The sequence below is a fragment of the Rhipicephalus microplus genome, chromosome 6 (assembly GCF_043290135.1).
Source record: "Rhipicephalus microplus isolate Deutch F79 chromosome 6, USDA_Rmic, whole genome shotgun sequence".
In the NCBI taxonomy this organism is placed as follows: domain Eukaryota; kingdom Metazoa; phylum Arthropoda; class Arachnida; order Ixodida; family Ixodidae; genus Rhipicephalus; species Rhipicephalus microplus.
Window position 1 is genome coordinate 7,609,050 of NC_134705.1, and position 26,071 is coordinate 7,635,120.

Below are 26,071 nucleotides of genomic sequence, written 5' to 3' on the forward strand. Positions count from 1 at the left end.
GGGTACTTGACACAGCCGACCCCATCCATAGCGACCACCAATGTTGCTCAGGATTCAGCGTTCATGGATGTGTAATTGTCAATTAAAAAGCAATTATTACTCATGTCTGGGGCACAATAACAACACGTATATATCTTGCATGTGCATCTTTTCCTAGAAAAGGCATACATACGTAATTTTAAGGACCATAGCGCTTATCACGCTGCGCTGACCATGCAACGCTTGCACGAAAAGATGAGTGTTTCCAGCACTTCGCTGAGACCAGATGGTGGTGACACCTACCTGTTGCCTTGCGTTCTACACTTTATCACCTCTGAGATGAGCGTGCACACTCGTCTCAGATCCAGGCGCCTCGTTTTCCAAAAAAAAAGAAACTTGCCAGATGGCGCTCACGTCTTACGTGGGACGTGACTTGATGCGCTCGTTCACCTCTACTGCACACTTGAGGCACTCTAACGCAGTGTCTCCAGAATACCATTCATTGATTTCTTTGCGCAGAACATCAAATAAATGTTTTGTTTACTCTCTCCATACGCAAGACTATCGTCTTCCCATGACATTTGCAGATTAAATGCAGATACGGGGCCAATTTTTTTTTCTTGAACAATGTGGTCTTAAAAAAAAAATTTTCCCCTGCTCGAGCCAGCTATCTCATCATTGTACCTTCGGTAATGCGACCACAAATTCTTCAGGCTCTACACAACGACCGCACCGCTGGACACCTCAAACTTCCTCACACACTTGCTAGAGTACAAGAAAAGTACTACTGGTTGCGCCTTGCCCCCGACGTCTCTTGCTATATAAGGACGTGCCTAGACTGTCAACAACGAAAGACACCGCCCACAACCAGCAGGCATCCTCCAGCTAATCGACCCTCTCCGGCGACAGTTTCAGCAGATCGAGATAGAGCTCCTGGAACCATTCCCGACATCGAATTCCGTGAACAAATGAATCGTTGTGGCTACTGACTACCTCACAGGCTATGCCAAAACAAGAGCCCTGCCCAAAGACAAGGTCTTGGAGGTAGCCAAGTGGTTCGTTGAGAACATCATCCTTTGACACGGCACCCCAGAGGTTCCAATCACCAACAGCAGTACGGCGTTTACTGCTGACCTGATTCAGACAATTGTGAGATACAGCCAGACAAGCCACTGCCAGACAACTGCACACCACCCACAAACCAATGGCCTGACCGAGCGTCTAAATAAGACCATCACCGACATACCGGCCATGTATGTCAATGACGAGCACAAGACATGACACCACCTACAAACCAATGGCCTGACCGAGCGTCTAAATAAGGCCATCACCAACATACCAGCCATGTATGTCGATGTCGAGCACAAGACATAACACGCCATCCTTCCCTACTTGACCTTCACGTACTACACGGGCATGCAGGAGACGATGCGGATGACACCATACAAGTTGGTCTACGGAAGAAATTCGGCAACAACACTCGACAGCACGCTGCCCAACGTCGCTGACGAAGAAAACTTCGACATCACCGTCTACCTACAGTGCGACGCAGAAACCCGACTACTGGGCCGCTTCTGCATCAAGAACCAACAGCCATAGTTACAATCTTCGACGAAGGTTCGTGGAATACCAGCCCAGTGACCGCGTTTTGGTGTGGATGCTGATACGCTCAGGTGGACTATGCAAAAAACAATCACAGCATATCCACTGAGCGAATGATGATGAGTGGGGTGAAGCATCTGTCAGCTAGTCTGTCTGTTCATCTGCCTGTCCATTTGTCTGTCTGTTTGTCTGCCTGTCTGTTGATCTGTCTGTGTTCGTCTTTCCAAGCGTTCATCTGTGCATCCGTCCATTCGTCCATCCATGCGTCCGTCCGTACATCCGTCTGTCCGTCTGTAGGTTTGTCTATCCATTTGTCTGTCTGACACTGCCAGTTAGACCTGACGCAGAACAAGGTTAGACTAAGAGGAGCTTTGCCCCTAAAACTTCTGCGACACACGGTAGTTCGACATCTCGGCCCGTTCAACTATGAAGTTGTCCCCGAAGGCATTACAAACTCTCACAACGGTGCCATGCATGACCCGAAGACGTCCATGTCATCCGCCTAAAGCCACTTCATGAGCGTCAGTGAACCTGAAGACTGATACTTGTTGTTGCTGTGATTTATTGCTTATACTTATAATATATTTTCTTATTTTATTATTGTGCTTTTATCTTTTGTTAAAGCATCAGGACGATGCCTTGTTTAGAAGGGGGCAATACCACATTCCTTCCTCTAGTTTTGTTATCGCCTCGTTATAGTGTTGGTAATTCTCCGTCCAAACCATGCCTGCAGTGTTTGAGAAGCTTCAGTACTGTAGTAGACCATTTTGTTAAGATTACGCCCCCTTCGCTAACATTACAGATTATTCTGGAACCTATGCGGCCGCTAGTGATAATGCTAGAATAGTCGTCAGCACATGTGTAAATGCCGACGCGCTTCACCGCTTGTCAGTTGATTGATGGCCGATGTTCTGTTCGCCGCTATCAGTGCCACTGTCTTCTTGTAATCTGACTTTTATTTCGCATGGCCACAAGTTTGGCCAAATAAATAGTTTCGTCTGACAATCCAGTCTACTCCGTTCATCTGCGGCACGACCTCGTGACAACATGACCACTATGAAGGACAACCCCACCAGCACTTCGTCAAACTTGCGTGTTCCTCTTACATGCTTCAAAATTCGTTCTAACTTTTTCCTACAATTTTGCTTTCAGGTATTATAAAACTATTCGAGAACTATTTGAAAAATATTTCATGAGATTTGCATTCGTACCTTAATACTCAAATCCCCTTCACACCCAAAATTTTGCTATTCGCACAGCTGTAGTACTAAGCAATAGTGTGGTCGAACACCTGCTTGCTGCGCAGGTCTGGCTTCGATTACCACTCAAACCACAGTTTTAATTATTTATTTGCACCTATTTTGAACCTGAGAAAAAACACAGATTTTTTTGCTCAGAACTACTGATGCCGACACTAAAACGAAAATTTATGCAAAATGACTTGCATTAAATTTGAGCATTCTGCCAGCAGCACTTACGGATGTTGCAGATTGTTAGTCCAATCAAAACCATCCTCTGTTATTTACATCAACACTCGGCAGCATAACAGCCCACTTAATTTCCACTGATATTTAACTAGCAACTCCAGTGTGCCTAAACAACAATGGGCTTTTCACACAGTGAACAAGACAAAACCTAAATGCACAACCAAAGCAGAGCAATGAAGAGGTAGTCTCGTGGACCATTAGTGAAGAAGCCTTTGTTTTTTGGCTTCACCTGATGGCGTAGGCTGGCAGCACCTCGTGAGGATTCCTTCGGTCAGACCAGAAGAAGAGCATGCGGTCAAAGATAGGTTCGATGTTGGCCACACTGGTAGACTGCCCCACGGGAAACATGCGCAGCAGGCCTCCCTGAGTCTGGTGCACACAGACAAGGCATCGTCTGTAGTCCAATATTCAAGCACTTAGAATAAAACTTGAATAGACTTGTGCGAATATTCAGATGCTTCTAACATTCAAATAAATATTACAGTATTCAAATTTGCTTCAATTTCAATTTGAATTATTGAAAATTTCCAAATATTCGAGATGAACGAATGATTGATATATATTAACCCACATATATCTCCCGTAAAGATGATTCCATTGCAGTGAAGACGTGCTAAACAGTGAAAGCACCTGTCTGCATGTAACCACCTACAAAGATGGCTTCACAGCAAAAAAGTGCTAAGCCGTAAAAACACCTACCAAGGAAAAAATCTACTACCACGAAGCTTCATGTCAAGGTTAAATGAACATAGTACCCTCCCATCGATTCACCATTTTTTAAGTTTATAAAAGGTTGTTATAATGGCTTATATGCTTGAAGTATGATAAATTTTAAAGAAACTTATTTTACAGGCTACCACTTGCATTCTCCTGAAAGTCAAATCCCGCTACTATTAAAGTTGTTCCCACTTTCTTTGAAAAAAAATTAAGACATTTGCACAGGCCTTGTGTCAATTTTTTTCAAAAAATTAGGTCATGTAAAATATGCCCTTTTTTGTTATAATTTGCGATGAATAGTATTCATGTTCAATTCAAAATTATTCAACCAAAATCACTATTTGAAGTGAATAGTGATCCACTTTGAACCTAAAATTCACTATTCGCACAAGCCTAAATTTAAATGATAGAAAGTTTTTCCAAGTACATGAAATGAACGAGCAGGTGTACATTTTCCCACATGTAACCAGTCGGTGGTACCATGGCAGCAGACGGGTGATATACCGTGAATACCCCTTTCCAGGAAAAATCCATACTTTAAGGTTAAATGAACATATTACTCTCACATCGATTCTTTCTTTTTCAAGTTAAAAGCTTGTTATGTAGAAATATATGCGCTTAATACAGTAAATTTTAAAACATAATACGTTTTACAGGTAACACTAGCATTCTACTGATACAGTTAAACCTGGATATTAGGAAAATGAAAAATTGCCGGAAAAATTAGTTATAAAGAGAATTTCTTTGCATGTTTGGTACAAAAATTTGAAAAATAAGCACCCAAATTAAGATGGAAACTGAAGGCAGAGCTATCCCAAAACACTTATTTGTCGGTAAAAGTGTTATTATTGCGATAGCCATTATACAGATACTCTCGGCGAATTTTCCCCATCGCTGCCTTGTTCTGAAACAAGCCCAAATACAGTCGAACACGATTATATCGAACCCACATATATAGAATTTTCAGGTATATTGAACTTGCAAGTTATCCCCTTGAAATTCCTTTGTAAAAGTATCGAAATCCGCACGTTTATATCTAACGGTATTTTTATCTGCCTTCAGATATGTCGATCGCCACGCTAGCTGAAAGGTGCGCTTCGGAACTTGCCCCTTCCCCCTTCCTCACCCTCGTGATCTCGGCGGCAGTGCGGCTTCACGAGCGAGTTGGAAGGCGCGCTTTTGGCAATCGCAACAGCGCCCAGCGACCTCCCTGTGGCACCACGCCTCCGCCAAAACTCAAAATGCTCGAAAAAATAAATAAGGGCGAGAGAGCTCAGACTGCGCAATCTCCAACTTGCAGAACGGCTTTTTTTTTTTCTGTTTCTCTTTCTCATGCTTTCTCTGCGTAATCGTCTGCTCAGAGCAGGAATGAAGGAGCTGCCGTCCTCCTCTTTTTGCCTTTTATTTTTCGTTGCTGTTTTGTGAAGTTTCATCAGCCAACCACAGCTCGCACCTTATGCTGTTGCCCTCACAGGTAGCCATCACCTCGCGAGCGCTTTGTTGCTCTCACGCTTTGTTGCTCTCTAGCTATCGCGTCGTCTACGTACCACCGCATGCCGAGCATTTCTCTTTTGCAAGCGTGGTGTGCAAAGCCGCTGCGGACTTTTTGTGTACCTACAGCCAGCGTCAAGAAGTGCAAGACCCCCGACTTTGTGATGAAGTTGAAAGCTCTTCGACGTGTTGAGGCAGGCGAGATATGTTCGACCATTGCGGACGACTTCCGGATACCGCGAAGCACTATGAGTACCTTGTTCAAAAACGGGGCAGATATCAAGGTAAAGGCGGCAGAGAAGCAAACGTCAGGAGCCTGTCATGTGCGCGCTTCTGCCTAAGGGGATGTAGAAAAGGCACTGCCTGGTTTTTAGAAGTTTGCGCAAAGAACATTCCATTGGATGCCGATGCTGATCGCCGAGGCCAAATGGTTTGCCGCTATACTTGGTGAACAACTTCACCGACAGCAGCAGCTGGCTTCACTGATTTAAGCAGCGCTACAACATTGTTGGCAAAACCATTTCTGGTGAAAGCGAAGCTGTCAGCAGCCAGGACATCCAGCAGTGGATGACGAAGAAGTGGCCGAAAATTTCCGCGAAGATTTCTCCCGCGGAGATCTTCGATGCCTGGCGAGACGTGAAGACGAACACAGTGGTCAACTGCTTCCGCAAGGCAGGTTTCGAGATGACGGAACTTGCAGAAACCGGTGAAGACGACGACAAGCGTATAGACGATGCGTTTCCCGAGTTGTGATAAGATCGAGATTAGCGTCTTCAACATTTTAAAAATGAAGAAGCAGGGCAAGGTTAGCGATTTTTTTTTTACACAAATAAACAATCCTGTTGCAGCGTGTCATTCTTTAATGCGCAAATTGTACGTGATGATGTGCTACAGGTAAGCTCTCGGGGCCTCTATTTTTTATATTGAATTTTTCATATACCGAAATAATTCGCGATCTTCTTCAAGTTTGATATGTTCGTGTCCGTCTGTAGATAACGCGCCGCTGTGGATCATAACTTTGGGAGCAGGTAAAAGCGTGCAAGCGCTGTTGAAGCAGAGATCAAATGAGCCGGTCCTTCTCCATTGCCTGGAAGGCACATGTAATAACATCCCCCGTGTGTTAGAAATCCTGTCAAATCTTCAAACAGAAAGAAAAACCAGCCGTCCTGAACGAGCACGAAAAAACCCAGAGGGGGTCAGTAGCTACGGTGAACTTTTATTTAAAGGGTGCGATCGCTGGTGCACATGCTATCTCGGCAAGCATCAGTGCACTTTCAGAGCAAAGAGACTGTGTTTCAAAAAAGCAGTTCTACATGGAGCGGCCACATTTGCTTATACTAGCGTTTTGCAGGACTTTCACTCTATCAGATCCAAAAGAGTTCGATGCCAGCCTTGCTTCATATATTATAACAATTTGTTGCTACCGCATCCATCGAATTGCATTAAACGTATGTTGTATTGTTGCCAGAGCTAATTACGAAGGCTACGGTCCCGCAAACTCGAAACGCGGCGCAAGACGGAAGCGCGTGACGAGTTGACCTCCGACTATCCGTAATTGTCACCATGGTGTCAGAGTTTCCATCAGCACCCAATCTGACATCCCCTAGGTGGTGACAACACGATTGTTTGCATTAAAAAAAAAACAGGGAAAAAACAAAGCTGAACGTCGGCGAGGGCCACATCATACGCGTGCAGTGAGACCATGCCCACACGGCATGGTCTCACGGCATGGTCGCGAAGACAAACGAGATGGATATGAAAAACTATTGGGTAAAGCGCCCTTCATATGCAGGGCCGCCCCACATGCGTGACGCTAACTACAATTGTGGCACTGCCAATGCAAATGCGTATTTTTGTTTGGAGAGAGGAGGAGGGCACATCCGCGCATTCACTCGCGGCGGCAAGAACGGCGAAAGTGCCTGCTTGTGGGGCGCAGGCCCACCTTGCGACCTCACCTGACAGTCACTGGGACCATGAGCGCACTGTGTGCGCCGGGCGGGTCAACCGCGGATGATGCATGCTTGTGCGAAAATGACAAAATCTATGGCGAAAATTCATTATATCAAGCAAGCCTTCCGCTGTTACTTTGTTACATAGAGGTCGCAAATACATGTGCTTCTATGGAGTAATGACGGGAAATAAAAAAACTTAGTTACATCGAGAAATTCGTTATATGCAGGTTCGTTATAAGCAGGTTTAACTGTAGTCAGATTCAGAGCTGCTTACACTTCATTTGAAGCAAAAAGAATGACATTTGCACATGTCATGTTTAAATTTTAGAAAAATATTTTACAGCTTATTGGGGTCATGACAAATATGCTCATTTTTCTTTCCAATATATGATATTCGAATTCTATTTGAAATTATTTGCTTCGGACCTAAAGCTTACTATTCGCTTAAGCTGGCACAAAAAAAAAAAAGGAAGTCGGCTGCACTGCCTCTCTTTTTCCATATGTTTATCTTTGCACTCGTTTTTTCGCCCACCAGGATTAATGGCTTCCATGCCCGACAAATAAGCAAGCACATTCTGAGAGCAAGGACGAAGTGAATGATGATGATAATAATAGCTTCGTGACTAACAGGGCTTCACCAAGTTTGACAATTGTCCAGCTAAAAAGAAACACTTGAAACAGTTATTTATATACTGTGGCTCCCCAATACTGTGTGTTGTGCTCATTATAGGATTCTGCCAATTTCATCATGAATTTCTACAAAAATCTTACACAAAAGACTGATTTTTAATTCAATGACGTTTTCATATAAGAGAGAAAATTTTAGATTTTGCCATCTTTATTACAGTCGAACCTCGATATATCGAACGGCACGGCGATCGAGAAATAGTTCAATATATCCAGAATTCGATATAAAAAAATCACGAAAAAAATGCGTCAACAGCTTGCTGAAAACGACCACGCTTGAACGAACCGTTCAAGCGTGGTGCAGTAAATACTCACTTGAAGATTCAAACATAGTATTCATTGTGTTGGTTTAAAATATTGAAAAAGAGTAGCCTGCTTTTTGTTGGCCATGGCGTGTTTGACGACTGCGTCCTCAATATAGTCCAGGCGATCCATAAGTGATAGGCCACAAAGTGATAAGTGATAGGCGCACAAAGGCCAAGGCAGCTATGACCTCAGTTGATGTCTGGAGCGGGGCACCATCAGCGCTTGCGGGATCCACCTCGGCAGAGTCTTCATTTGGCTGCTCAGCAGTAGCTTCGGCGACAATCTCCACATCAGTGAGCTCGGCCGTGAGCTTTGCCGTTCGGAGTTAGGCCTGTCGCGCACCACAGCGCGCGACAGGCCCAACTCCGAACAGTGCGCGACAGGCCTAACTCCGAACGCACGAACACTGCGAGCACAATGACCGATGACTGCCGATGCTACGGGGGAGGAGCTTGCAACAAGTGCGCAGTGTGCCGTTGACACCATAGAGACTGCAACGACTGCAAGCTGCAAGGCTGCGGCGTCGGTCCGGGTGTAAAGCGCGTACATGGCGCGCCCCTGCCGACTCGCCTGACTGCTTTCCCTTTCCCGGCGGCAGCGCGGGCCGCGTCCGAGACAGTCGTCTGCGTCCTTTCCCTCCTATACTTTCCTCCTCAATCTTTACCTCCCACTTCCCTTCCCCCGCGAAGCCGTGTCGGTGCCTTCGTATTAAAAGAAAATAACAGCTCCGCGCTTTTCTCTTCACTTTCTTCATTCAAGAACCTCTACCACAAGGCTGCGGCGCGTACGCCACTACGTTAAAGTGGCGCTCTCGGCACCATCGATGTGTGCAGCATTCGTAAACGCCCGCTGCTCTACCGCTACTTTAGAGAGTTGCGGGAAAGCTCGCCGCCTGTCAATGGAGCGCGGGCGGTTTGGGGTGGCTGAGTTCGACAAATCCATTATATGTCAAACCTTGTTCGAAATAAAAAATCAATAATGCATGCGATTTCCTGCGTGATATAGGAACCGTTCGATATAGGCACTAATTCGATATATCTGTGTTCTATATATTGAGGTTTGACTGTATACTGAGTTATAACTGTGTAACATAAAACTGGTAGTATCGAAAACTAAAACCAATAGCATAAACAGTATTCTTAAGTGCTTACACACAAGTCCACTTTAAAACTACCACATACCTGGACGTCCCAATTTTTGTTTAAGTAGTAGATGCTGGTGATGCAACGGCCATCTTGGTTTGGATTGTCCACATGCTTCACATAATGCGTCCCATTGCCCGGGTAGCAAGCTATCATGGCCTGTGAACGTCACACAAAAAACAACAAAAGCCTCCTCATGTCAGCGCTGCTGCAATCATTATCAGTCACTTCTAGGCTTGTGTGAATATTTCCAGCACTTGAATATTTCAAATATATATTACCGTACTTAAATTTCCTTCAATTTGACTATCAATTATTCAAAATTTTGAAATATTCGAAATGCATAGAATACCACTCTAAAGGTGGCTTCACTGCACTAAAGGGGTGCCATACCATGAATTGCACTTTTTCAGAGAAAATCCACACTGCTCTTTGGGACCAAAAAGTGACAAAAAAGTTCATTTTTTAAAATTGACATATTTGGTTTCTGCAAGTATTTTTCTATCTCTCTGCAAATTTTCACACACCAGGAAGTAGTAATTTTTTTGTAATGTCATTTTAACTGTCCAGATTCTTGGTGCTGTTAACAAGCAGAACCTGCAAAAAAATGGGGAACCGACTTTGAGGCTTCTTTATAATTTGCCAGCACTTTTGTCTAAAGCTCTACTACCAATTTATGAGCACCTTTATGAGGATTGCAAAACATGCGCACCATCATTGTTGCTTTTTGAAGAAACTGTGTGTTTTCAGTTTTTTCCATTTTTCTCAAAAAAGTAAATTTGTGACTATTCAGTTTTGAGGCCTCAATATCTCTGCAGCTAGGGCAGGTACAACAATACTTATCCTTGCAGTGGAAACCTGTGTGTGTGTAGAATGCAAGTATGAAAGCAGAATTTAGAGCACATGCCTTTTTAATTAATTACTAATCAGAATTGTAACACAATTCCAACTGCTTTTGAAAATGTATAGTTCATTTTGCTGCAAAATAACCAATAAAGGCCTAAAAACAAAAACCTCTTCCATACTTTCACTCTATAGTCATTAGTCTATGTTGGTATATCCTAAATATCACTTTTAATTAAGCACTTTTTTTTCTATGGTGGCCTTAAACAATAGGGGGTGAACTTAAGTTATCTCAGCAACAAAGTGAGTTACAGGAAAACTAATTAAATATTTGAAATCAGCAGAAAAAACTGCATAACCCTTTGCAGTTTTATCAAGATCACTGAAGAAATAAACAAAAAATGTCTAAGACCAGTCTGCCCCCTTAAGGTTTAACGAATATGAAATGTCTTTCTCATATGTAAATATATACTATTCAAATTAAATTAGAAATTATTTGAACCAAATCACTATTCGCTTCGAACCCAAAATTCACTATTTGCACAAGCCTAGTTTTCTCATACAATATGAAGTTTTCAATGTATCTAAGCAATCACGTGCCTTTCTAAGCAAGATTCCTTTAAGCTGTGAAAATTAAAAAAGTGAATCAGCAAGCAGCAATATTCTGTAGAGGGAGATATATGCAATGCAAAAAGAACAGACGTTCTACGGCCATTTCAAAAATGTGACAACTTTTCTCACAAGTCATTCATTCATAGAGATGTTGCTGCAGTCCTGGAAGTGAAAAACCTTAATCACACACCAGTTTTACTGTTTAGGCATACATACTAGCACCATGCTGATTTGGCAAGGTTGCTTTCCATGTTTTTTTTTGCGATACAAGTTTTGATTGATACAAATATTTTTCGTGACCCCACGTTGCTTGTACCACCGAGGTTTCCTTGTTATCCTGTAATGTCGCCTTATTTTCATGGAACACTTTTAGGAAGCGAGAACGATAATTAGTCGTCTGTGGAGATTTGAACAGTGAACAATGTTTATTTTGCAGAATAAAAATACGAAATTTTCCTGCGAGGTCTCAGCCTCCTGACAAATAATACAGGTGCCGTCAAAGCCATATTTTTCACATACAGTTGAATCTCGATAATTCAAACTCGAAGGGGCCGAAAATTCGTTCGAACTAAAGGACGTTCGAATTAATGAAAGCTAAATATACGGAGGGCTCTCCATGCAGTGGTGCATGTGCACTAAGCTAACACACAAGGGAAACATACGTTTATGGGAAGTTTAGGGAAACATACATTTATGCCCAAATCACAGGACATCTGTTATTAATTGCAGTAATCGATGATATGCGTATGCACACGTTTGCCTTGCAGCGAGTCAATTAATTTCGCACGCAGCTTGCACAGCATTTCTATTTTGGCTTCAGCATTTGGCAAGAGAAGTTGCACGCGAAAATGTCCAGCACCGACACTTTCTAAAGACGACAACAACAACGACTGCTGCATAGTGGAGCCCCCGCTGCGCAGCTGCAGCATGGCCAGCATATGACGAGAAGCAGATCAGTATTTGAGGGAAAGCCAAGACTCCATGGCAGCTTTTTTTTTTTTTTTTGCTCTCTTCGCACGGGTCGCTGAAAGGAAAAGGGTTACGTACAGGGATGGGAAAGAGGGAAGCGTGGCACCAGCGCGAAAGACCCCTTCCTCAAGGCGCAGAGCCATGCTCCCGCAAGGGGCAAGGGCTGCAGAAGATAGTGCCTTCTTCCTTTCCTCCAACCACACATTCATTCAACCCAGTGACAGCTTTCTTTTTTTTCCTCTCTCTCTTCGCGCGCGACGTAGGAAGGAGGAGGGTCTTTACGTGGCAGGAACGAAAAAGGGAGAAGCGTGACACAGGGGCGTCGCAGATCGGCATTTGAGAGAGAGAAAATATTCCACCACAGCCTTTCCTTTCATTTCCTTCGTGGACAGCGTTGAGGTGTCGCAGATGCTGCCGAGCGGTTGGGCGGGGTGCTGAGAGAATTTTCGAAGTGCGTATGTTCGAATGAAGCATCGGAAGTGCTTGGGCATTCGAATTACTGGGCATTTTCGCCCATTGGAACACACATAGCTTTGACGGGACCTCATTGCGAGTTAGAATTAAACGGAACTTCGAATTAAGCGTGCTCGAAATGATGAGATTTGAATGTATTATACACATTTTATTTGTTCGAGATGTTTGCTTAGTTTTACATGCTATCCTATATTTTTCTTACATACATAATAAAATATTAAATACATTCAAAATATGCACAAAAATTTACCAGGCATATATCGAGACTGCCAGGGAGGCTTTGCAACCATTCATTCTGCTCTTCAGGGACCAGAAAGACTGTCATCACACTGAATCCCTTCCAGCTTTTGAAAAGCATCTGCTCATTACACCAGTAGGGTTGTTACAGTCGACAAAGTATAGGAGGGAAGTGCAAGCACAAAGCCTTTTACTAAGCAACAATTATTTGCTATAGGAGTGAGAAGGGCCGACCTTGGTGCGCTGGCTGATGCAGTAGTGTCGCAGTTCTTGGCTTTTGTTGCATTGGCTGATAATGGCATCCAGAGTTCGCACAAGAAAACCAACAGCAGGAAAGCCCACCTCGGTGCCATCCAGCCAGAGGGTGCGGTCACCCCTGATGATGCGGCCCGTGTCATCCCGCTCACTGACCAGCTGCCCATGCTGGAACTCACCACTCCCATAGAGACTATACACCTGCAAACACCAGAGCAGGAAAGAGAGACGCTTTTCGCAGGGGAGCTATTGCTCTGCAACAGTTCATCCAGCGACACTCATACATGTACTCGATTTATTTCGTGCAGTGAAATCATGCACGCATGCACGGCATCGAAAATGAACGAGATAGATACAGTGGAAAACTATTTGGTAAAGCACCTTCCATATGCAAGGCAGCCCCACATTAATGACGCTGACTGAAATTGTGGCACTGCCTATGCAAAAGCTTATTTTTGTTTAGAGAGAAGGCGAGGGCACATTCGCGCATTTGCCCACAGTGGCAAGAAGACAAGAAGAAAGAAAAAAAATTGGCCCCATATCTGCATGTTAATCTACAAATGTCGTCGAAAGACGATAGTCTTGTGTGTGTAGAGAGTGAACAAAACATTTATTTAATGTTCTGCGCAAGAAAATCAGTGAATGGTATTCTGGAGACACTGCGTTCGAGTGCCTCGAGCGTGCAGCGGAGGCGAACGAGCGCATCAAGTCACGTTCCACATGAGACATGAGCGTCATCTGGCAGTTTCTTTGGAAAACGAAGCGCATGACTCTGAGATGGGTGTGCGTGCCCGTCTCAGAGGTGATAAGGTGTAGAACACAAGGCAACAGGTAGGTGCCACTACCGTCTCGTCTTAGCAAAGTGTTGGAAACCCTCGCCTTTTTGTGCAAGGGTTTCATGGTCAGCGCAGCGTCATAAGCGCTACGGTCCTTAAAATTACTTATGCATGCCTCTTCTAGTAAAAGACGCAAGTGCAGATTATATACGTGTTGTTACGGTGCCCAGACATGCACAATAGTCGCTTTTTAATTGACAACTGCACAAGTATAAATGTTAAAACTCGAGCAACATTGGTGGGCGCTGCGGATGGGGTCGGCCGTTTCAAGTACCCGATGTTAAAAGAGGACAAACAGACAAATGTGCAGACAGACAGACAGACGAAAATTTTTACGTCGAAGGTCCCCAAGAAAGACTATCGTGTTTAAAAAAATAGCAGAAGCAATGTAACACATACCTGAAACAAGTCACTGTGATCAACACTTCACTGAGGCACCGTTTGCTAATGTCATGACACAACCAAAGTGGTCACGCAAACTTCCAAGCAAACAGCCTCTGGTGGCAATTTGCTTGATGCCCTTCCAAACATGAGTCATGTCATCATTTTTATCACTATCAGTAATTCATCAGGAAGCAATGAGAAGTCCACTAAAGCAAGAAAAAGCATAGCGATCTGTGTTCAATCTAAAAATAAATCATCATTATCATCACCATCAGCCTGACCACGTCGACTGCAAGACAAAGGCCTCTCCCATGTTCCACCAGTCAACTCTGTCCTGTGCTTGCTCCTGCCAATTTATACCCACAAACTTCTTAATCTCAAATGCCCACCTAACTTCCCGTCTCCCCCTAATCCGCTTGCCTTCTCAGGGAATCCAGTCAGTTACCCTTAATGACCAGCGGTTATCCCGTCTACGCGCTACATGCCTGACCCATGTCCATTTCCTCTTCTTTATTTCAACTATGATATCCTTAACCCCCGTTTGTTCCCTAATCCACTCTGCTCTCTTATTGTATCTTAAGGTTATACCTATCATTTTCCTTTCCATCGCTTGCTGTGTCGTCCTCAGCTGAACCATATTTGTAAATCATCCGGTTTCTACTCCGTAGATGAGTACCGGCCAAATGCAGCTGTTATATACTTTCCTCTTCAGGAATAGTGGCCATCTACTAGTCATAATTTGAAAGTGCTTGCCAAATGTGCTCTACCCTATTCTTATACTTCTAGGTACTTCAATCTCGTGGTTCGGCTTCGCGGTTATTACCTGTCCTAAGTAGACGTAGTTTTTTACAACTTCAAGTGCACCATTACATATCTCGAAGCGCTGTTTTTTTCCGAGATTATTGTACATTACTTCCATTTTCTGCAGATTAATTTTAAGACCTACTTTTCTGTTCTCCTTGTTTAACTCTGTAACCGTGAGTTGCAATTCGTCTCCTGAGTTACTCAGCAATACAATGTCATTGGTGAAGCATAGGTTACTAAGGTACTTTCCACGAACTTTTACTCCTAACTCTTCCCATTCTAGGCCTCTGAAAACCTCCTGTAAGCACGCGGTAAATAGCATCGGGGAGATGGTATACCCTTGCCTTACACCCTTCTTGATTGGTATTCTGTTGCTTTCTTTATGAAGCACTATGATAACAGTTGATGCCCGGTAGATTTCTTGCAGGATGTTTATATATGCATTGTCGACGCCTTCATTCCACAGTGCCTGCATGACTGCTGATATTTAAACTGAATCAAATGCCTTCTTGTAATCTATGAAGGCTATTTATAGTGGTTGTCTGTATTTTGAACATTTCTCTATTACCTGATTGATGTAATGAATGTAGTCAATTGCTGAATAGCCTGTCCGAAATCTTGCGTGTTCCTTTGGTTGACTGAATTCTAATGTTGTCTTAATTCTGTTAGCGATTATCTTTGTAAATAGCTTGTATACAAGGAGGGCAAGCTAACCTCCTTTCTTATGTATTAAGATGTTAGCATTCTACTAAGATTCTGGTACTCTTCCCATCAGAAGACACTTCGTAAACAGGTTGGCTAGTTTTTTAACACTATCTGTCTTTCGTCTTTCAGCAGATTTGATGCTATCTGATCCTCACCAGAAGCTTTGTCTCTTTGCATTCCCTCCATGGCTTTTCTGACTTCTTCTATCATTACCAGTGGGATGCCATCTGGGTTACTGCTAGTTCTTATATTACAAACCTGGTTGTCCCTGCCATTATACAGATCTCTGTAAAACTCCTCCGCTATTTTAACTATCCTATCCATATTGGTAGTTATTTTGTTTTTCTGTCCCTTAGTGCATAAAACTGGTTTTTGCTTATCCCAAGTACCTAAGAAAAAATATATTTACTCGAATCTATGTCAACAGTTTTTTTTTAATTTCATTGCATTAAACTCCAGGGTCGGCTTAGATTCGAGGATTTCGAAAAGTGCGCCAGTTTTCATTGGGAAAAAGCGGTGCACAACTAGCTGCAACTACACTGCATTATAGCCATTAGTAGTTGAGCCAACATCTTGCTTAAGTACAAGCATGAGGCCCTCATTTTGATCTTTGTGGCGAGTAATGCAGCAGCCCATTTGTCATTTTGAGTTGTGCTTCGAGTGGTCTGTGTGTGGTGTAGCTCAATGGCGTCAAACAGGCGATGTCATCATAGTGCCGCTTATAAAAGGAAAGTTGCCATGACCGTGGAGTATGTGTCCAACACTTAAGTCGGGCGAGACTTTGGAGTGTAGCGTCGCTGGAGGGGCTGCAGCATGGAACGACAACTCCAGACCTTGTGCGTTCTTTTAAGAAGTGCCGGCATATCCAATGTTCCTGTTGGCACTAAGCATTGCCCACTGTTTGAAGACAGCGACAGAGAAGTCACCGACGAGAGAAGCAGCGACAACTAGGAATGAGCGCGGCATCGGCAAGCGCAGCATTTCTCTGATGCAACTAGAAACAGAGCAGAAATGACAGAACGCAATAAAGCTCTGCCAGTTCTGTGCACTTCAAACGTTGCAAAATCAGAAATGTCTGCATCGAATGATGACCGGCGAGGATGATCCTTGATGGGAGCGGATAACACTAGGAAATAGCTTTTCTTGATGACGAAAACGCCACAGGAAAACCGAATTGACGCCTGCTAGTCTCAGTGCAGCGGCACATCACCTCTTGTCTCAAACAGCACCATGTTGAATTGGTCATGGGTTCATCGCAACTCTTACATCATAGCAAAGAGCGGCCGCAGTTGGACGCACATAATACAAGTGAAAAGTGGTACACTTTACTTTTTATTTTTAGCATGTCACCGACTATAGGTTGCAGGTAAGTAGGTAATAAACTTCCTTAATCCAGCAAGAAATTACTGCCCCGAGGTAGGCCTCCAGGGGTTGTCATTCGTGGTACATCGAGTGAGATCTTCGGCGATAGTCCTGGCCCGCTAGACAGCCCAGAATTGGTCCACTGGATGTAGGCTCTCGTCCCAGTAGTGTCAGCGTTTTAAAGGTCATTATAGAGCCCGTGTGCCGTCGTGTACAAACATATAGTATTTATTTGAATCTAGGCCAATTGCTTTTTTTTCTAATTTCTTTGTACCAAACTCTAGAGTCCGCTTAGATTCTAGGATTTCGAAAAACACGCTATTTTTCATTGAGAAAAGTGGTGCACAACTACCGCCACCTAGATGGTATTGTAGCCATTCATAGCCGAGCCAACACCTTGCTTAAGTTAGATTGTACTAGAATGGAGAAGTGGGTCCACACATAGCTCCAAGCTGAGGCATTTTTTTATAAAAAATTCAGATGCGCCTCCGTTGCCTTCACCTGAAGGTTACCATGGTTATCACTGATGCTGCCATTGTTACGGCCACTCGTGAAAGCCGTCCGCGGCAGCTTCACCATTGCCAGCACTTGCACATATCATCATTCGCGTCTCAAGTGTATCCGGCTGCGTTACAGCAGCGTTCGTACGAAGCCATGCACGGCGTCATACCATGCCTCCCAAATAATTCGAATTTTGGGAGGCACTACACTAATTTCACTGAACACGCTGCTCAAGGTTAACAGCGGCAGGGCTAGTTTCACTGCGTTCTAATTTTTTTTTTTTTTTCGCGCTAACAAGGTTGAAAGTAGCTAGCAAACAAACAGCGAAAAGAACGCCCAGACAATGCCACGCCGGGCAGACGACAGCACGGCACTTCCGCAGTCCTCGCAATAACTACGGGTCACGGCCACGGGCGCTGATGGCCGCTGCTTCACTGGCCCAAGAACCCGGATGTGCAGGAGCATCAGGTGAAGGTGACTGAAGCGCCACCGCAAATTTTCCGCACATTTTGCTTCACCCGCGCTGCTTGACGCCTGGCGTCAAACAGGCGGTGTCATCATAGTGCTGCTTATAAAAGGAAAGTTGTCCTAGCCATGGAGTTGTCGCTCAACATTCAAGTCGAACGGGACTTTGAAGTGGATGAAAAAAATGTGCGTTGCTGGAGCGGGCGCAGCGTGATACGACATCCCAAAAACTTTGTTTTGCGCTCTTTTAAGGAATGAGGCACATCTAATGCACCCCATGACACTGAAAATTGCACTTTGTTCAGAGTCAGCGACGAGAGAAACAGCGACGACTCGGAATTAGTGTGGCATCGGCAAGCACGGTATCTTCATAATGCAAATAACTAAAACCAATGCGACGACAAAAAAACACACGCAGCAGGACTAGCGGCTATATGTTTCTCAAGTTATCTGCATCTTGAACCAACTGATTCGTTTGATCTTTGTGTTCAATAAATGTTTTTTTCTCTTGAGCACTGTCTTCGCTGTTTTGTCCAGCCTACATTTCAAAGTAATTTTTTTTTTCCCAAGCTTCGGACTTTTGGAGATCGGCTAAGAATCGGGAGTGTGGGAATGGGCTACTTTGTATTCCATTATTAAACTACTCAGCGCAAACAAATTTTGACAAGGAACACAAGAGAATTCCACCTCAGACTGGTCCTGGTCTCTTGTGTTTATTGTCTAAAATTTTTTTGCACAGAACAGTTTAACATTAGAATCGGGGTTGGCATAGATATGAGTAAATATGGTGCAAGGATGGGAACACGAACATGGCGACCTGATTGCAGTGTCACTTCGTATTGACCTCATTTTGGTGACCTGGACTATTGGCCTCTATTATTTATAACAGGCAGACCCCACATGAAACCAGCAGATCCCACATGAAACCAGCAGATCCCACATGAAACACTCACATGGGCTAAGCAACCGAGCAAAGCAATGCAATGCAATGCAATGAGGGATTGGAACTTCTTAGAATGTGGCTTAAATGTCGTCGACATGCCTTAGAAAAAATGCAGTGAAGTGCAGCACTTGATTAATCAGATGTTTTACTGCGTATGCGCTCAGTATACATGTGAACCAGCTTTCCTGTGAACCAACTGTTCGGCGTGACGTTTCTAGGATGAAGAATGAAAAAACTGTCGGCTGCACTAAAAGGGGCACTAACAAGAAAGACGCAAGAGACTAACAAAAGACTATTAAGAGACTAACAAGAGAGACGCTCAACTATATAAATAAGTCTATTAGGCACAATGATAGCTCTGTACAGTGGCCACACATACATGTTCACCAAGTGGTGCACTTCCTATAAAAAAGCTGAAAAGGTACGAATTGATCACGAGGTGATCAAATGATGAGAAGTACAGTAGACTCTCAGTAAACGAAAATCTGTTAAACGGAACTACTGCTTAAATGGAACTATCGCCTCTGCAATGTTTGGTTTCGTGCTTGTATTCTGCAGCCATGTTCATCTCCCAGTAAACGGAACTCCTGTTTAATAGAACACATTTTCTCAGTCCCTTCAGGTTTCTTTTACTCAGTCTACTGTAAATTAAACAAAATGTTATGTAGGCACATGCTGGTTCTGTGATTTGACAAAGAAATATCACCTAAAAGATGACATAAGTTGTGAACAGAGCTGTAAAGACAATACTTTCCACCAAATAAACTCGGCTGCGAAACTGAGCCCCTTTTTGAGTGTTGATGCAGTTATTCATTGATGATCTTTCCAACAGATTAACAGATTAGGAGGAAATTATAATTTTTTTTCTATTTTGCTTAATAAACTTCTACAGCACTTCCAAGTCTCACTTAAGTTTACCATATAGGGTAGAATAAATGTACTGTTGGCTTGCTTTATTTCTAAATTTACTATGCCTTAACAAACAGTACATTCTAAATGACAAAATACCAAAGACAGAAATACATATAAACACTTGTTGCAGCCATATTATCATAAGCAGCAGTAGCCAGACTACGCCCACTGCAGGACAAAGGCCTCTCCCATGATCCGCCAATTAACCCGGTCTTGTGCTTTCTGCTGCCGCGTAAAGTAGTTCTTTCTTTAGCACTTAGATTTTCATAGTTTTGTGAGCTCTCTGAACCGGAAAAAGTCAGTGATCAGGTGCAACACCAAAAGAATCAGCCTCAAGCCTATACTGATGCCAAACAGTACACGAAGATGGCGATACATTAATGCGCTTACTTCGTCAAACACCAGGGAGCCACGTTCCCTGCCCAGAAACTTGTCGATGACACAGATACCATATTCTTTGAGGTCGTGCACTACATCCGCACATATCTTCTGAAATCGCTTGGTTGACAATGGTTTCAGGGCTGCAGGCTTAGCACCTGCAAAAAAGTAATAAAGTATAAAATTAAATTCTAAAAGCCTAAACTATCTCAAAACAGCACAAAAATTCTAGACGATGGCAAGAAAATTTACCGACCCCCACCCCCCCCCCAAAAAAAAAAACAGACGAAGCATACATGGACTTTCTCAGAAGTCTCCTGGCTCTCGTGTTTGTGTGGCTCCGTTACTATGTGCTGTGGATTTTTCACTGCATTATGTGCATCTGGAAAACATATGCAAGGACCTATGCTACAGGCAGTGGCCCAAGTTCGTTCGGCATGTGAGCTACACTGACATTTTTTAGGCTTAGAGTTATAAATACCGAAGAGGTGTGATTGGCATCTAAAATTTGTTTTGTGAAACTTCAAACTTTTCAACAGTCTAACCTTCATTTACATGAAGCCAGTGGTCCAGCATATGGTACACACTTTACGGTACAAGAACCAAGGCAGATTGAGCGTAAAAGTACACATATCCCGGTTCATAAATCAGGTGATAAAAAGCTTGTCGAAAATTACAGGCCCATCTCGCTAACAGCAATTTGCTGTAAGTTATTTGAGCACATCATATATAGTGAAACAGTTAAATACCTAGAGTCAATCAACTTCCTCACTCCATCTCAGCATGGTTTCAAAAATAGACGCTCATGCGTAACTTAACTAATCGAATTTCAGCATTACTTCGCACAATCTATAGACAGTGGCGCTCAAGTAGATGCAGTGTTCCTCGACTTCCGGAAAGCTTTCGATACCGTCCCACACAATCTGTTAGAATTTGCAATGCTCACTGCAAACATAAACCTTAAAGTTATCAATTGGGTAAAGAACTATCTAAACGATTGATAGCAGAACGTAGTGCTTATCAGCTCAAAATCATCTGCAGTAACAGTTACTACCGGTGTACCACAAGAAAGCGTATTAGGACCTTTGCTTTTCCTGATTTATATTAATAGCATAGTTGATGGTATTACCTCTCCCATTAAGTTATTCACAGATGATTGTGTAGTGTTTAGAGTGACTAAATTGCACAAGGATGCTGAAACTTTGCAGCATGATCTGTACCGAATATCAACGTGGTGCCAAAAATGGAAAATGAGCCTAACGTCCGTAAATGTTGCTGTGTATCATTTACCAATCAGATTAATAAACTAGACATAACATACTGTCACGTACCAAGAGCCGCAGAGAAGGGACAGGAACAGCGGCGCAGAAAGACACGAGCGTGTATCTTCAAAACGAGGCGCTAACCACACTTCTTCTTCGTTATCCTTGCCCTTTTCGGCTCGCTAGGGCTTGCCGGCTCACAACTCTAAGTGGCATTATTCCCCCTCCCATTAGAGCATCGACCTGATGCTCATACACAAGGGGACAGCAGGGTCGATAAGGGGAAAAAAAAAGAGAAACGGTAGCTATAGTGCACAGGGCATATGCAGGTGCAAAAAAAAATTGTCTGAGGTTGGTCATAAGAGAAAAAGCCATTAACAGAGTTCACAGTTTGTTCGAGACCCAACGGGCAATGTAAAAAAAAACGAAAATGTTTGCTGCCCGGGCATAATAAGGCGAGTATCACCGCGTAATATAAAGTTTTAGGCGGACGACATGCACAATCTCTGTTCGTGGTGAGTTGCGCTGTGTCGTTGCCGAGCCTCCGTCTGGAATAACTTCGTAGTTGACCTCGTTCAACCGCCGTAATACTTTGTAGGGTCCGAAGTACTTGCTCAGGAGTTTTTCGCTCAGACCTCGCCGTCTAACAGGAGTCCAAACCCACACTTGGTCGCCAGGTTGGTAGGAGACTTGTCGGTGGTGGATATTGTACCTTCGGGCGTCTTCACATTGCTGCGATCTTATGTGCACGCGAGCTAATTGATGTGCTTCCTCTGCACGCTGAATGTAATCGTCAACATCGGGAGTTAGTAGCTCGTGCTGGTCGATGTCACAAGGAATCATAGCATCTAGCATGGTTTGCACGTCTCTACCGTAAGCGAACCTTGTCGTTTCCGGGGTTGCGGTGTCGTACGCAAACGTTACGTATGGCAGGATTTCGTCCCACGTTTTATGCTGCACATCCACGTACATAGAAATCATGTCGGCCAGCGTTTTGTTCAGCCTTTCTGTTAAGCCGTTACTCTGGGGGTGGTATGCGGTTGTCTTGCGGCGGTTCGTTTAACTGAGCTTGAAGATGTCGTCCAACAGTTTTGCCGTAAACGCTGTCCCTCGGTCAGTGATGATGAATGACGGGGCACCGTGACGAAGCACAATGTTGTGCATGAAAAACTGGGCGACTTCAGATGCTGTACCGCATGGCAATAGCTTCGTTTCAGCGTAACGCGTCAAGTAATCAGTTGCGACGATGATCCACTTGTTTCTGGAGTGAGACAAAGGAAACGGTCCAAGAAGGTCCATCCCAACTTGGTCAAACGGCGTACGCGGTGGATCGATGGGTTGTAAGAGGCCTGCAGGCTTCACAGGTGGTGACTTGCGACGCTGACATTCCCAGCATCCTTTCACGTAGCGTTTGACACAAGCTGCGAGTTTTGGCCAGAAATATAGCTTTCGAACCCGGTCGAGTGTCCGTGAGTATCCCAGGTGGCCGGATGTCGGCTCATTGTGGCAGGCTAATAGGATGTCATCACGAAGGTCTTGAGGGACGACTAGAAGATAAGATCTGCTGCCAACACTAGTGTTTTTCTTGTATAATATGTCGTGTCGTAAGCAAAATGACGGCAACGTATGGGAAAGGGGACGAGGAACAGGGGCGGTGCTGCCTTCTAAATGATCGATGATGGGTCTTAACTCGGGGTCCGCTCGTTGCTTACTGAGGAGGTCCGCCCCACTGAGAGTCCCCAGGAAGGTGCTGTCGTCTTCTACAGCTGTACGGTCGGACTCCAGAGGTGCTCGTGATAGCGTGTCGGCGTCTTCATGCTTTCTACCCGACTTGTATACAATGGTGATATCGAACTCCTGAAGTCGCAGACTCCATCGTGCTAATCGCCCAGAGGGGTCTCGGAGGTTAGCCAACCAACTTAAAGCGTGGTGATCACTCACAACTTTGAATGGGCGCCCATATAGATAAGGCCTGAACTTTGTAATCGCCCATATTACCGCGAGACATTCCTTCTCTGACGTTGAATAGTTAGTTTCGGCACGTGATAGAGTGCGGCTCGCGTAGGCAATCACACGTTCAATCCCATCTTGTGTTTGCAGCAGGATAGCTCCGAGACCAATGTTGCTTGCGTCAGTGCGCACCTCTGTGTCAGCGTCCTTATCGAAATGACCGAGTACAGGAGGGGAAGACAATCGATGTTGCAGTTCCGCAAAGGCAGTCGCTTGTTCGTCAGTCCACTGAAATGGGGTGTCGTCACGCGTAAGTCTAATGAGAGGCTCCGCATCCTTAGATAAGTTTTCAATAAAGCGGCGATAGTATGCGCAGAGCCCCAGAAATCGCTGAAGACTTTTTTTGTCTGTCGGAGCTGGAAAAGAGGCCACAGCGGCAGTCTTCTCGGGATCGGGCGGAACGCCTGCAGCGCTCACAACGTGACCCAGGAACTTCAGTTCATTGTAGCCGAAATGGCACTTCTCTGGCTTGAGGGTAAGGTCAGCGGGTCGTATGGCTTCAAAAACACTCCAAAGGCGACGAAGGTGCTCGTCAAACGTTTTTGAAAAGACAACGACATTATCTAGATAGACGAGGCAACTTTTCCACTTGAGGTCAGCGAGAACGGTATCCATCATTCGTTGGAATGTGGCCGGAGCGGAACAGAGGCCGAATGGGAGCACTCGGAACTCATACAGGCCGTCAGGAGTTACAAAAGCCGTTTTTTCGCGGTCACGTTCATCGACTTCAATTTGCCAATAACCACTTTTGAGGTCGATTGAGGAAAAGTACTTTGCTCGCCTCAGCCTGTCAAGAGAATCGTCCACTCGAGGCAACGGGTACACGTCTTTCTTTGTGACGTTATTCAGCTTCCTATAATCGACACAAAATTGAAGTGTACCATCCTTCTTCTTTACAAGGACCACTGGCGATGACCAAGGGCTACTTGATGGCTGTATTACACCGTGTTGAAGCATTTCCTTCACTTGCTTTTGAATCGCGCGTCGTTCGGTTGGTGAAACGCGGTAAGGCTGTTGCCGTATAGGGTGCGCGTCGCCGTAGGTGATAATACGGTGTTTGGTAATCGATGTTTGGCGGATTCTCGATGAACGTGCAAAACAGGCATGGAATCCTATCAACAGGTCGTTAAGCCTTCGTTTGTTTTCGTCAGAAAGCGTTGGATTTATGTCGACGCCCCGGAGAGGTGCTTCGGTATTATCGGTTGCCTCGGAAGCAAAACACTCAGTCACATTAGTTACTGGGTAGGCATAGGCGATGACAGTACCAGGAAAAAGGTGTCGGCGCTCGTAGCTGAAGTTCGTAACAAGTACCTCGCAATGGCCATCCTGTAGGTATACTAGGCTTCGTGCTATGCAGACACTTTGGGAAAAGAGTAGGGATCGATTGCTCTCCGCCACCATTTCACCGTGTGCTGATTTGTTACCAGCCACTTGAACCATAACACTAGAGCGCGGTGGTATCGTCACAGCATCGTCAATTACCCGCAGACGTACTCGATCGTGTCCGGGATTATGCTCTGGTGTGGCACTTTTTGAGGAGAACGTGACGAGGCGTTGTCGAATGTCGATGATAGCACCGTGCTCCCTTAGGAAGTCCATGCCAATGATCAGGTCTCGAGAACACTGACGGAGAACGCTCAAGCTGATAACAAAGGTTGAACTACGAATCTGTATTCGTGCTGTGCAAACGCCGAGTGGCATGACGATGTGCCCGCCAGCAGTACGAATTGGCTTGAGGTTCCAAGGCATCGTCACTTTCTTTAGGAGAGCAGCCTGTTTTTCACTTATTATAGAAAAATCCGCACCCGTGTCAACTAAAGCACTGACTTTGCGACCGTCGAGCAGCACTGGAATATCTAATGAAACCTTTTCGGAACCAGCTGGTGTTGTCGTCGTCGGAGAATCGTCAGTTTGCGGAAGCGTCGGTAGGAGGCCTTGAGCTTATCCAGTATGAGCCGCCTCGCCCCCGAAGGTCGCTGTGGTTAGTTTTCTCGGCGCGAACTGGGGGACCGACCCTGCGCCACACTCGAATAGGTGCGGCGATTAGGAGAAAATCGTCGCGGCGACGGGGAGCGTGACTGGTGCAAGGATGACGAAGTTCCGCGCTGTTGAGCCACATACTCTTCAATATCAGGGGGCCGCTGACCGAACCTGGGTGGTGGTGAGTTCGTCGAAAAGTTGTCGGTAAGGACACTGTCGGTACAGGTGCCCAGCTTCACCACAGTGGAAGCAGAGAGGACGTCGATCAGGCGCACGCCAGACGTCTGATTTCCGCGAAATCAGGCGAGGTGTGCTGTAATATGGCGCCGCTTAGACCGTCTGCAGCATGGCTGGGGCCACGGTGGGATGCGGAATTGCAGGTGTTACAGGTTGCCGCAAAGCTTGAGCATACGACATGCGGGGGAAGCCACCGGGTGGTTGATAATCCCACATGCAAGATGGTTCTCTTAAAGCATGCTGGACTTCATCTCGGACAACGCTGGACAACGAAGAGGTAGGGGGCTGCGAGGGCAATGACAGCTTCTGGAGTTCTTCGCGGATGACTGAACGTATGAGCTCTCGAAAAAAATCCATTTGGCCACCGAAAGCTCCAAAGTAGTCCGTAGTTGAAGCATTGACGTGCCGCTCGTATGACGGGGCCCGGTGCCTAAGAGTGTGTTGTGTAGTGTATAGGGGGCGCTGTCAATGCTATCATCTGTATATAAGCGATTGCCATCAAAATAAAGGCAGTGGTGGTTCCCCGTCCATGGATCGGT

The 26,071-nt window shown here is 44.8% G+C and overlaps 1 protein-coding gene across 15 annotated transcripts in view; it reads right to left on the minus strand.

Moving 5' to 3' along the window:
• LOC119167754 (prolyl hydroxylase EGLN3) overlaps nucleotides 1-26,071 on the minus strand; it is a 321,255-nt gene that overhangs the window by 133,764 nt on the left and 161,420 nt on the right. For 14 of the 15 annotated variants that reach the window (XR_012883846.1, XR_005109295.2, XR_012883845.1 and 11 more), the window contains 4 exons: nucleotides 20,056-20,201; nucleotides 12,733-12,954; nucleotides 9,403-9,522; nucleotides 3,298-3,437 (listed from right to left, as the gene is read on the minus strand). Coding sequence is in view for 9 of the 15 variants with exons in the window: in XM_075865257.1 (XP_075721372.1) it covers nucleotides 3,298-3,437; nucleotides 9,403-9,522; nucleotides 12,733-12,954; nucleotides 20,056-20,201 (628 nt within the window). In the remaining 6 variants the exon portion in view is untranslated. Of the gene's footprint in view, nucleotides 1-3,297; nucleotides 3,463-9,402; nucleotides 9,523-12,732; nucleotides 12,955-20,055; nucleotides 20,202-26,071 lie in introns of all 15 variants that reach the window. The other variant, XR_012883847.1, reaches the window with a different exon arrangement.